Source organism: Crassostrea angulata, chromosome 7, assembly GCF_025612915.1.
Source record: "Crassostrea angulata isolate pt1a10 chromosome 7, ASM2561291v2, whole genome shotgun sequence".
In the NCBI taxonomy this organism is placed as follows: Eukaryota; Metazoa; Mollusca; class Bivalvia; order Ostreida; family Ostreidae; genus Magallana; species Magallana angulata.
Genome location: NC_069117.1, coordinates 33,156,097 through 33,168,531, shown reverse-complemented (window position 1 = coordinate 33,168,531; position 12,435 = coordinate 33,156,097). Strand labels below are relative to the sequence as shown.

The following is a 12,435-nucleotide window of genomic DNA, read 5'->3' as shown; positions in this document are numbered from 1 at the left end:
CTCATAAACCTACATAAATATAAAGAGATTAACTTGATACTAATGCAATACATGTATCTTGTTCAATGTCAAATGTTATCTCACCGAGTCGTATTCTTTCATGGTGCGAGACCGAACAGGCGACATCCGACCAGTGTTCATTTTCGTCACCACTGAAATAAAATGCATTAACATCAAAGCAATTACTGAAGTTTAATGTAAGAGAATTTATAATTTAAGGTGCAAAGTCTAAGAATATCAAAATCTGACTTTAATATACCCGTAATACAACATTGGATAATTTTTCTCCCAAAAGCATAAAAAAATTGACCTTGATTCACCATGGTTATATCCATGGCCATACTCCTCCCCTTTTTACACTCACATTTTGCTTGTACAATGTACATCTCTTTTAGGAAGGGGAGGAGCAAGGATGGAGGAGGGGGTGTGTGTGAGGGAGAGGGAGAGACTTACTTGGCACAGTCCCATCAGGGTACTCTAGGTATGGTCCAGCGGTCAGATCCATCTGTAATTTATCTGTGTTCAAGCTAAACTCGGAAAAGAAAAAGGAAACACTTTCATTTTGTGCTTTTAGCTTGGAGACTATAAATTACGACTCTCAAGAACAGATGTAGCAAGATAAAAATTAGAGAAAAGAGAATAAAAGCCGTGGAACCTTTTTAACTTTTTGTTTTAGATAAGATTTCTACTGCTTTCTCCCAAGCAGAATAATCACATTACCCTCATTGCATGCCTTTCATGATTTGGTTAATTAACTAGAAATAAATGACATGATATTGCAGAAATTCTCTTTCATATTTCAGTCTGCCTCTTATTCATCAGAAATTAACAGTACACAAGTATTTTTAGAGTAACTTGATAACAATGACTCAAAGTCATAATTAGACAAATCTACAATCCAAGTAAAACTCATGAAATAGTGGACATGACTTCCATTGCACAGAAAAATATTTCAGACAGCTAGTATAAACAGCTAAAGAAATATCTGGGTTCTTGTTCCATAACACATGACACCCACACATAAAATCACACGTTTTAGGAAAGACTCATAACAGGAATATCTCACCTAAAGTTAAAAATAACATCCAAAATTCATCAGATAAAAAACCTCGCCATTTCACTCAAATTCCTTCACAGTCATTAACATTTTTTCCAATGTCTCTTTTTTTCTATACTCCTTAGGAGTAAATTGTAAGTATAAAGAGGACCACTACATGTACCCAACACAAATTTTCAATGAAGTGGCCTTGACCTTGTAAAGGAAGTTGCCATCAGTCACTAGCTACAAGCTCCATGCTACAATATTTCCTGCTTTGTCCATCCCTGAGAAAATATTACAACATTCTCCATCAAACATCACAAAATGATTGATTTTTTCCCCTAAACTCTCTATCTTTCTGCCTCTTGTGTAAAATGTCCTCTCTTTTCTGAATGTGCCATCTGTCAACTACTAGTAATTAATAATTATAGCTGTATGTATAGAGAAGCTGCTAATTGTTTTCACACCAGTTCTTCATGCAATCAGATATTTCATGATGTCACTGACACCATTTAACTTTAGATGTTTATTTCACCGATAAAAAACTTATTTTGGAACGGCCATTCCAAAAGACCTGCAGAAGAGCAATCTTCAATCAATTTCAGCCGAGACAAAGCCATGTGCTAAAATCTGCCAGGGACACATGACGACAAACTGAATAGAGGGATCTGGCCATGGCACACGAGGCCTTCATATTGCCAAATTGACATTATCTCAAGACAGTATCGCCTTACATCTATTGTGGAAATAGTGATCTCAATCAAGCACATCAAAAACAGAGCCACACGCCAAGTCATTCCCAACTTGATACCCATTCTCAGTCAATATTCCATGTACACAATAACAAAGTCAGTAAACAAAAGAAAAACTGGACCCCGTCACCCCATTGAATTTAATATTCTCTTCTGTCAACTTCCCTAAAGTCCGACTAAACACTAAGTTCCCATAGGAGTCTTGGTTTTGTTGGGTTTCACACCAAAACTCAATTATGCCATTATCAAGATAATTAGAGGAGGGATGGAGATGGCAATAGATTAGAGGGACTGCTTCACAAAGAAAGAAAGGTCAGAGAAAAGATGCAGACGGCACCCTGACCCAGACACAGTAAACAAACTCACCATCACGTAATATACATCCAAAAGCCTAAGTACATATCATACAGAAACCTAGGAGTGTCCATCAATCTATATATACAAACCTTCACTTCCACAAAATATTCCTTTGTTTTCTACGTAATTCCCAGAATTATCTTAGTCTTCATCACGGATCACAATCTCTCCCAATCATAAACACGTGTACACTGATTTTTTTCCTCCTCGACAATACGCTTAAGAGGAAAAGGATCCTTAACGACTCCTAATTTTCACAGGAAGTGCTGTTTGAAACTCACACACACATACGCACATACAGATTTTTTAACACCCTCCTCTTCCAGTCTATCTGCCAAAAGATTATAAATAGCGAGTTGCCAATGCCTGCCACATCACTTGATTGGGTAAGCCCCCCTAGAGCTGCAGAATCCCTCCTATCTCTTATAGAGCCAGCTAATGACCTAGTGAGTGTTAGTGGTACACATGTAGATGTGGCTTGGTATATTAAGCGGTACATGTATATATGTATTTATAATCTGTGGTACTGGCTGCCTTGGCTGGTTGCTGTCAGAATAATGAGAACTCAGCAGGATGCAGAACAGATCAATACAAGGAGTCACTTTACATTCATATTAAAACCACCAGTACTGACCGATGACCACTCCTTCAGTACAAATAAAACCCACACAATTATAAAATTTTATAAAAAAAAAAAAAAGAATTTAATCATTCAGAGAAGGAAAATAGAAGCAATGTGTTAACAGTAACAAAACCAATCAAAGAATATGTCACAAAATCTCTCAGAGATCCGAGTTTTTGTTTTTTTTTAATTTATGAAAAAATTTCATGATTTAACAGACATCTGTAATTACATGAATATTTGAAAAATAATGGAGAGAAAAAAAAGTCTTTCAATATAATCTAACAAAACAAGGATAATTTGTATATACTAGTATACAGAAAATGGATTACAATAGTCATCTTTAATCAGAAATATGTTTGATATGACTAGAAAGACAGTTATCTTAATTAAATAATTATGAAATAAAGACAGAGGGCAGCACATGAGAGTCTTATAACAAATTCAGGATGGTCGGGAATAAATATAGAACAGAATGCCAATGAATTATCCTTACAGTTCAATAATTACTATGAATTCACAGGTGTTGGTCAGTATAATAGCCAAGAAAGCCTCTAGGCATGATGGACCTCAATAAATTGTAACATACTACAGATAACCACAGGTTTTAAAATGTACATCTATTGCATCTTAGATTAATCTACCCAGCTTCAGCGTCATGCCCAAACCATCAATTAAGTTTTCATAAATACTCACAATTTAAAAGCTTTTTTCTTTTAAACAGTTTTTAAGATTTTCACAATAATTTAAAGCATACCTGTATATCATAACATGTACATATAACTGCTGCATCATATGAATTTAGCGAAAGGGAGACAACTTAGATTTTCTCATGGCATATTAAAAATTTCTCTTCTTGCAATAAAAAGTGCAGCTATTCATTTAAATTAAAACCTCTACCATTTTATTCAATCTGGTATTCACAACTTGAATATTATGTAGAAAAATTCTAAAAGTTTATAATTTACTTGCAATATGACTATGAAGTTCAAGAATGTATATACTGGTATTTAAATGAATGGTTAAAAAAAATAAATAAAAAATCATGCTTAATTACCAACATTCTTACAATGTTTGCCTCACAGTCTTCAGATTGGCATTTAGAATACCAGATGTCCAATGACTATGATGAGCAGATAGTGGAATACACACAGAGTAGGACAACCCTGAAGGTTTCATACAGAATGGAAAATATACCAATACATGAGTGCTAAAGGGGACACGGATATTTCTATACATGGTGGTAAGTTGCATTTGATTAAATATATACACAATAGTTCAAAGTTTTTAATATGAAATATCTAACGAGTCTTTAAGACAGTACAGTGAATAATTTGCGAATCAAATAACATGACCAAATAAATTCTTCAGGTCCATAATTCTTCTCAGTTTCTAGCATTTAAGGAAACTAAACAAACCTATCAAAACCTGTGAGAATCATGGACCATTTTAAGAATTACATGTATTAAACTGTTGATTCAAATTGTCTAAGATTAGGTGCAATTTTAAATTTTATAACCCCAAAACCGATAAAATTGAATTACCTTTCAGATTTTGAGATTTGTGCATGAAAGGTAGAAGGGTTTCATCTGAAGGATTATTTTAAACATTTTGAAAATTTTGTTGATTTGACAGAAGACCAAGAACACCTAGAAAATCACCAATTAAGGATTACTGTAGTCTTTTATACAAGTATATCAACATCACAATCCATACATTAATACTGCATGGTGTTTCACTCAAATGTCTACAACAAATTACAGAGTTGCCAGATCTCCAAAAATTTACAGACATTAATTAACTGAGGATTTATATCTGAAAGGCAAAGCAAGAACAGCATAACTTCAGATTTATGAGTTATTATTAAAGTTTTGAAATTATATACAATATATCAGTGTTGTTTTGTTTATAAATGGTTTCAGATGAACTGTCTCTAGATGAACAAAAACTGCATATCTTAAAACGAATGCTGATTGAAGCTTATAGTTAATTCATATGCTCTATAGAAACAGCCAGACTGAAATCTACACGCCTATTTATGGATTGGTCAAACCTACAGCCACTGAAACTGACAGGACTGAAGATATACACTCCCCATTAATGGATTGATCAAAACATACGTAGTAAGAATCAAAGACTGCATGAAATAATAATGATGACTTTAGACTCAATTCCCGCAAGAGACAATTTGGATGTTTCTTTTTGCTAGAGTACTGATGAACATTAATGAATGCATGAATCACCAAAGAAAGTGATCCCAACCTGCGAATTATCTGCTCTTTACCTTTGACATGACATATTCTTAGCTATGAGATTATATAGCCTAAAAATAGAAAAAAATGTTGATAACTGTTTTAAACGTTTAAAACATATGTAAACCCAGCCCAAATCTACAAAGCACCGATTTCAAACACCTTATTTGAAAACTAGTTTTAAATAGACCTATACTTCATTTCAGAGAGTTACAAATAATACTTAATTAATATGACATCAAATAAGTCTGCAGAAAATATGAATTACCTAAAAAGGTTTGGATTAAATGATCGATGCTGTATGAATAACTGTCGTCTTTGCATTCAAACTCAGTAAAAGTCGCAATCACACTTTAATTACCTGTCTTCAACACTTAGTGGCAAGGTTGCGTCGTACTGCTTTGACCTATTCATTTTCTTCTTTCCGATAACGTGTAAACACAGTATGCATTTCGTCTTCTTAACACATTTCAAGTTTCCGCCATGTTTGAAGTGCCTCACTGCGCATGCGAATGTTTTGAAATATTTTATCGGAACTCCTCGAACACAAAAGAAGGGCGCTTCCGAATGTCGACATATGCTTGACATGAATCTATAGTATTTTTCTGTCATTATCAACAGTTTTGATTTATTCTAGGTAATTAAGAAGCTTGGCCATATATCTTTTATATCCGAAATCATTGGAAAATGGAAACAGTTAATTTAAGCCCAAAATTTACTCTGCAGTTCATTAGATCACGTTTGCAAGATATCCCAAACGGGCTATTATATCCAATTTGGGCGATTAATTCCAACCTGTAAGAGGTTAATTCTGCTAAAAAAAAAGGTCAAGAATTCAAACGAATGGTAATAATTTAGCATAATGCGAAGCTATCGTACTAATTCCCGCACACAAGCTATAGTAATTCAGAGTAAAACCCAAACAATGGAAATGCACTGTTCAAAAGGTTCTTTACACTGTTAAAACTATCTTTGCATGATTTGGGTAACTTAGTACAAATATTAGTAGTCACAAACTTGTATATATGTTATATTTCTGTAAAAAAAAACTGCATGTACAGATCTCGGCCTTTACAAGCTATTCTGAAAAGCTGATAAAGCTATTGTGTAGCTATAACTAACTAAGCTATATTATAGCTTTAATCAAGAGATTGTGCCAGACCTGGTAAAAATGGTTCGGGCTTTGTGTAACATATTAATGAACCAATGTAGATATATATATTTACTTTCAATTTTAGGCCACTAACCTGTGCAGATTGATTACGGAGTGTTGGAAGCAGAAGTGTTGACGATATATATTAATGACGTTTTGATCAATCAAAAAAACTCAAAGAAACTGCATTTCTGAAGATAAAAGCTAAAAATGGATGAAGTCTGTTCCTGTATACTCACTTTGGTAATTTTCAGAGAGAGAGAGAGAGATTAAGAGGGAGAATTTCTGATTACTTAGCAATTAATCTTGACAATGTAGTCAAGTACTATACCATATTACAATAAACTAAAACAATAAATTAAGTAATATTAATTTAATATATGCATTATGTTAACAAAATATAACACTGTACTGTTGTGGATCTATTCAGTGTTGGAAATCAAAATTGTTGTCAATTGAATTCTGGAAAGCACATTACTCTTCCAGGCTGTAGCTTGGCCATACGTGAATATTGAAAATTTCTTACATTACGCGAATACTTAATTCCACATTTCAACAGTTTTCCAACAAATCGCGACAACATAAAATCGCGAATGTCGAAATTTTATCATAGTTTCATGTAGTTTACATATGGCCGTAAAATAAAGGCGAGATTTTAAAATTCGCAAGACGGGCTTCTCGCGATTTTACGCGGATATTAATTTATTTCGTTTAATTAGGAATTTACAGTTAATAAGCTTTATTTTCTACCTTGACTTAACTTGTTAAAAATTATAACTGAGGTATACGTAAAATTGCTGTTACATTTGATTTTTTTTTTACAGTGTGAGATGCTGGATATGACTGGTCACGCTGCACTGATCATGTCCGTCGACTGGAAAAACCAGAAGCTCTACCACTGTGGCGCCGGCGCTGGCAGGAATTTCCTTCTCAAGAACAAGAGTGCATTGACTAATTTTGTCAAGTTCTGCTCAGGTAGAAGAAAGGTTTTATTACCCTTATGAAAGTTACAGTAAAATTCAGTAAATATGCAAGTCTATTATTATTTCCATTTAATATTTTTCTAATTTAAACAATTAACTAACAACTTACAATTAAAACAAGATAAAAGAGCAGATACCGTAATTTCATGTGTATTATTGAATTTATGGTCATTTAAATTCAGAAAGACAAGCATGTAAGGATTTGAAAATTTGTTAAGTACCGGTACATGTATTGTGTTATGTTGATGGAAACTACCCGGTAATGGAGAATTGTATAATGACATTTTGAAGAAGCTACCATTGTGATCAATGCTGATTTACTGTTTTCTAATATTTTAGGTGAATTTGCCGCTGAAGTAGATATATCTGGTGAATGTGAAAAGCAAGAAAATGTTGCTGTCATTGATATTGGTAATTTTGAATTAAATCATACCAATAATGGTGAATTCATTTTTATCAAAATCATTTTAAAATTATCAGAGTATGAAATGTCAGTAGTCAATTTTTATCACATTTACATTGTAAACGTACGTTCGATTAGAACATTTTTAAAATTTTTTGTAGTTTTCCTTTCTAACAGATGATGAATTCAGTGCTCAAATATTATTAGAATGGTGTTCACTATGTTCCAACCATTTCACATGTTTGAAGTTGATTTCATATATCTTACTTGATATTTGCATATTTGCATATTATTTCATCATTTGTCTTACTTTGCTTTTGAAAGTTATGGCTGCCTATACCTGCAATTTAAAATCTACATGTATAGCGTTAAGCAGTTGAGAAATCCTTTTTCCATTCAGATTTAGAAAACTCATGACATCTCTGGAGGAGTTTGAAATGTTAGCAGGGGCCAATAATCAAATCTCCTACAATAATTCACATTTTAATGAAGAAGAAAAAAATGGGGTTGTTCCCCCTTTTCTAATGAAAATTCGGTGGAGTTAGACATCATGAAAGATATCGAAAAAAATCATCACGTTTATTATAAAAACAAAATTTTATCAAGGAGTTATTTCTTTCATTTCCTTCTTTTAGAGCCTTTATTGAAAGAAAACTCAGACCAGGACTCTGGGGAATGGCAGAAGGATTTGTGCAAAGGTTCAGTCAACAGCAGGCTGAATGTGACCGAATTTGAATCCAGTGAGCATGAAGGACAAGATTTCCAGGATCACTCTGGTGATGAAAGTTACACCATGAATGAGGAATGTGTAAACAAAGCACCTGTTTGTGAAAGTGCATGCGAAAAATCTACAGAGAGTCTAGAACAAGTTCTTCAAAACACTGAGTCTAGCCCAAAGTCGAAAGAGGAAAAGACAACAATGAATGGGAGTAAAGAGATATTTAATGATTTAACATCCACGGAAAAAAAGTCCATTGGTGACACTGAAAATCTGTCACTCAGAAGATCAGCACGGAAAAGGAAAGATCAAGATAATAGTGAAGAGAATCGAAGGAGAAAAGTGGAAAATGGAGGTAAAACTGTAAAAGGAGATTCAAGCCAGAACTCTCAAGGAACTGTTTCTTCACCGGGGAATCAGTGTGTTTTTTGTAATAAAAAACTGAGGAATTGGAGTACTCTGATAAGACATGTAGCTTCCCATGCTGGGAGAAGAAGTAGGTGCAGGATCTGTAACGAAGTTTGTAATAAAACAGTTGACCTCCAGGCACACATAAAAACTCATCGAAGTGAGAAGAAAAGTCCACTGAATGGAGTCACTTCTTCAAAACACCCTAAAGGTCTCTCTGAAATTTCTTCTGAAACTAAAACTAGAAGGAATGGAAGTGGAGAGACTGTAATGAATAAAATATGCAGTCTTTGTCAGGTAGAATTCAGTTCACATTCTAATCTGAAAAGACATATGAAGTGTCACAACAGTTTGAAGATGTTTAAGTGTTATGTTTGTTCCGTAAATTTTCGGACAGAACAGGAGTTGTCTTCCCATGCAGCCTCTCACCAGGTGTCACTAGTGCACTACTGTAGAGACTGTGGACAAGCATTTATGTCTGAAACCGATTTGCAATTTCATGAAAAGGAAAGCTATTGCAAAGCGACGGCTGAATCAAATGAAGCAAACTTTAAGTGTCAAGTTTGCAATCAAGAGTTTTATTGTCAGGAAAACTATGAAAAACATTTGGAATTGCACACAAAGAACCCAGACACTAGGATATCTGCTGCAGTTTTAGATAATCATGATGAAGTCCATGCATCTAACGGAGAAGAGAACTTTAATGATCTGGTCCAAAAAAATGGAATTTGTTCTGAAAATGCACAAGCAAAAACAAATGCTAAAAGTACATCAGAAGACAAAACAATACCAGAACTAGATGAAACACCAAAACCTGCACCCAAGTTCAATAAAACTGACCTTGCTTGTGAGTTATGCGGACAAACATTTAAAATGGCAATGAACCTGTACCGCCACAAGTTGGAACATGACAACAATGGAATGTTTCCGTGTCGATTTTGCAACTATGTCGCCAAAACCAAAGAGAACCTGACCAGACATTCTAAGAAGCATCTGGCTCAACTTCCACATATCTGCAAGATTTGTGGCCGAGGTTTCACTGAAAAGGGCAACCTGAATGCTCACATGTGGACTCACTCCAAAGAAAAGCAGTTTCTCTGCGACGACTGCGGAAAGTCGTTTCAGAACAAACAGTCCCTTTTGTCTCACAAACGAGCTCATTCGGGCAAAAAGCCTCATAAGTGCAAGTTTTGCGACCAGCATTTCTCCACAAGCGGCATAAGGAAGGAACACGAGAAAATTCACTTGAATAAGAGGAGCTACATGTGTGATTCCTGCGGGATGTCCTTCAATCAGAGAAGTGGCCTGTACACCCACAAACTGACACACCATAACAACAACCCAGCCCATATCTGCTCAGAGTGTGGGAAAGCCTTCAAACATCCAAACTATCTGAGAAGCCATTTTGTGGCCAAACACCTCAAGCACGAGGATATAGCAAGCTATGGCTGCCGAATTTACACTTGCGAAATATGCCAGAAACTCTTCTCAGACAAAAGTGACCTGAGGTCTCACATGAATAAACACACAGGTTTGTTTGGGTTTATTTTTTTTTCACAAAAAAAAGATGGTAAACCTTTTTAACATGTTAATGCTGTCTTTTGTAATTGTGAAAAAGGAAGAATGCTAAATTTCTTGAATTGAGTGAAACTCAAAAATGAATTCAATGTGAAAATGGCTATTAAAGTTATCAATTAAAGATTTAGGAAAGATTTAATTTCACTTTACAGAAGACATAATACTCTCACTTTTTCCTTCTTTTTTCAATTTTTTTCAGGAGAGAAGCCATTTAAATGTGCTATCTGCAATAAAGGATTTTCCGACAAGAGCAACATGAGAGCCCATCAGAGACTTCACCAGGATTCCCGGCCACACCACTGCAATGTCTGTGGGAAGGGTTTCCTGTTCAACAGGGATCTCAAGAAACATCTTAACTCCCACACTCCCCAATCCACAGAAGAGGCGGAGAAATCACAAGAATCAGACACAGCAGTGGAATATTTGAAGCCCTGCTTGATAACCGCTGATGCTGTGGAAGAATCGGTGCAAGTGCAGCTGAGTCCTGTCACCATTGTTGGAGATTTTCAGATTCATGCCAGTGCTGAACAGGACTTCATGTTTCAATAATTTTTTTTTTTTAAGAATTCTAAACAGGTATCATTTCCAAGTATTTTTGGATTGTTTGGAAGATGAAATTAGGGCCTAATTTTGTAGTTACAAAGTGATACAATGTGCTTAGTATGTTACCAGTAATTTCTTTCATAAAATATGAAAGGCATATTGTGCTTTTTAAGGCATGCAGTATTACCAGTATTCACTCCAATGGAATGAAAAATCATAAGAATTCCATAGGAGTGGAATATGGTATTTATTTCCTGGGAGACATTATATAAATAGTGCCTGTTTGGGAGGTTAACCGTTGAAATTGACACCCCTGGAAAACCTGTCAACCGATGCGAACCATTGATGTTGACACCCTTCAAAAGCGTCGGTTGACGATGGCTTTCGAGGGATGTCAATTTTAACGGTTACCCTCCCAAACAGGCACTATTTATTTTATCATACTGAATGTCATAATTTCAGAGAAAATTTTACTGCTTTTATACAGAAAGGACCTGAATTCAACGGCGAACCGTACGAACATAATTTAAACGCATGTAGCAATTCGTTGTGTTACCCGTTGCCAAGTGATTTGCTAACGCTGAGGGTAATAGAACAGATTATCAACTACATCTAAACCAATCAGATTTCAGTATTTAACATGAAAGTATGATAAAATGTTTTGTTACCCCTGTCACGTGACTGTCTAGACCAATCAAATGGCACATTTGTATAGAATTATTGTAATGAGGTACAATAATATTATTTGTTCGTGTGCATGTACAATTAATATGTACCTGAAAATGCAATCTCATCAATGGTTTGATTTGAATAATTCTTGTCTTTTCAACAATATCGAACCTGATTTTGTCAAATGAATAAATTTTTTAAAAAATGACTAGGAAAAAAAAAATGTCAAGAAATACATTTTGACCACAACCATGTAATGACAAATACAACAAGAACCCATTATCATTATGAACATGAACCTAGATGTAAAGAATTAATTTTATGATTAAAATTGTAAAACATCAGAACATTTGTTCTCTTTGACCATTGCCAAAATAAAACAGGAGTCCTATGGGCTACATGGCTCACATGATCTACAATAGCCATAAAACATAAGCTTTATGAATAGCCGCAGAACTGAAGCTCTACCAGAAATTAATTAAGGTTTTCAAACTGTAAAGCTACAGTTCCATCCATACCAAAAAGTGTATATGTACTGCTCACAAAAAGTTGCCCCGAGTTTTGGTTTTTTAACCAATATTTTAACCAAAGTACCCATATTTTTGAAAGATGAGACAATTCTTTTAAAAAAGTGTCAAGAACCATAGCACAGATATGCAATATTCAATGCAATATATTATGGGGAAAATGTAACATTTATCTCTCTTATAATGCAGATTTATTTTTATTTTCTTTATTTCATGAGGAAGGAAATACATGTATTTAAATTTGTACCAACCATTAAACAAATAATTGGATTCCAATAAGTTCTTAATAATAGAAAAATTTCAAGAATTAAAAAAAAACTTCTTTGCTTAAATATGTAATACTACACAAGTATTCTGATATATTATGTTAATTTATGTTTGCTGGTACGTTGACTACTTGACCATAAACTGGGTCTTCTTATAAGGAGTCT

General features: G+C 34.4%; 2 protein-coding genes across 15 annotated transcripts in view; one reads left to right on the top strand and one right to left on the bottom strand.

Moving 5' to 3' along the window:
- LOC128157536 (myomegalin-like) overlaps positions 1–5,541 on the bottom strand; it is a 41,745-nt gene extending 36,204 nt beyond the window's left edge. For 8 of the 12 annotated variants that reach the window (XM_052820126.1, XM_052820125.1, XM_052820129.1 and 5 more), the window contains exons 1-3: positions 5,384–5,541; positions 454–527; positions 85–152 (exon numbers count right to left, since the gene is read on the bottom strand). In XM_052820126.1, the coding sequence (XP_052676086.1) occupies positions 85–152; positions 454–527; positions 5,384–5,436 (195 nt within the window). In that variant the 5' untranslated portion in view covers positions 5,437–5,541. The other 4 variants (XM_052820136.1, XM_052820138.1, XM_052820135.1 and 1 more) reach the window with 4 other exon arrangements.
- On the top strand, positions 5,538–11,816 carry LOC128157540 (zinc finger protein 85-like). 3 transcript variants are annotated; one of them, XM_052820151.1, is made up of 6 exons: positions 5,538–5,659; positions 6,261–6,418; positions 7,000–7,150; positions 7,519–7,569; positions 8,197–10,218; positions 10,465–11,816. In XM_052820151.1, the coding sequence occupies exons 2-6, from the start codon at positions 6,386–6,388 to the stop codon at positions 10,812–10,814; spliced, it is 2,607 nt and encodes an 868-aa protein (XP_052676111.1). In that variant the 5' UTR covers positions 5,538–5,659; positions 6,261–6,385; the 3' UTR covers positions 10,815–11,816. The 3 variants fall into 3 exon arrangements, with proteins under 3 accessions (XP_052676111.1, XP_052676109.1, XP_052676110.1); XM_052820149.1 differs by having other exon boundaries at positions 7,498–7,569; XM_052820150.1 differs by lacking the exon at positions 5,538–5,659 and having other exon boundaries at positions 6,030–6,418; positions 7,498–7,569.
- The last annotated feature ends 619 nt before the right edge of the window (positions 11,817–12,435 follow it).

Coding starts and splice junctions, on each gene's coding strand:
- LOC128157540 (XM_052820149.1), top strand. CDS start 6,386: ATGGATGAAGTCTGTTCCTGTATACTCACTTTG. Junction 7,570..8,196: donor TGTTGCTGTCATTGATATTG/GTAATTTTGAAT, acceptor TCCTTCTTTTAG/AGCCTTTATTGAAAGAAAAC. Junction 10,219..10,464: donor TCACATGAATAAACACACAG/GTTTGTTTGGGT, acceptor AATTTTTTTCAG/GAGAGAAGCCATTTAAATGT.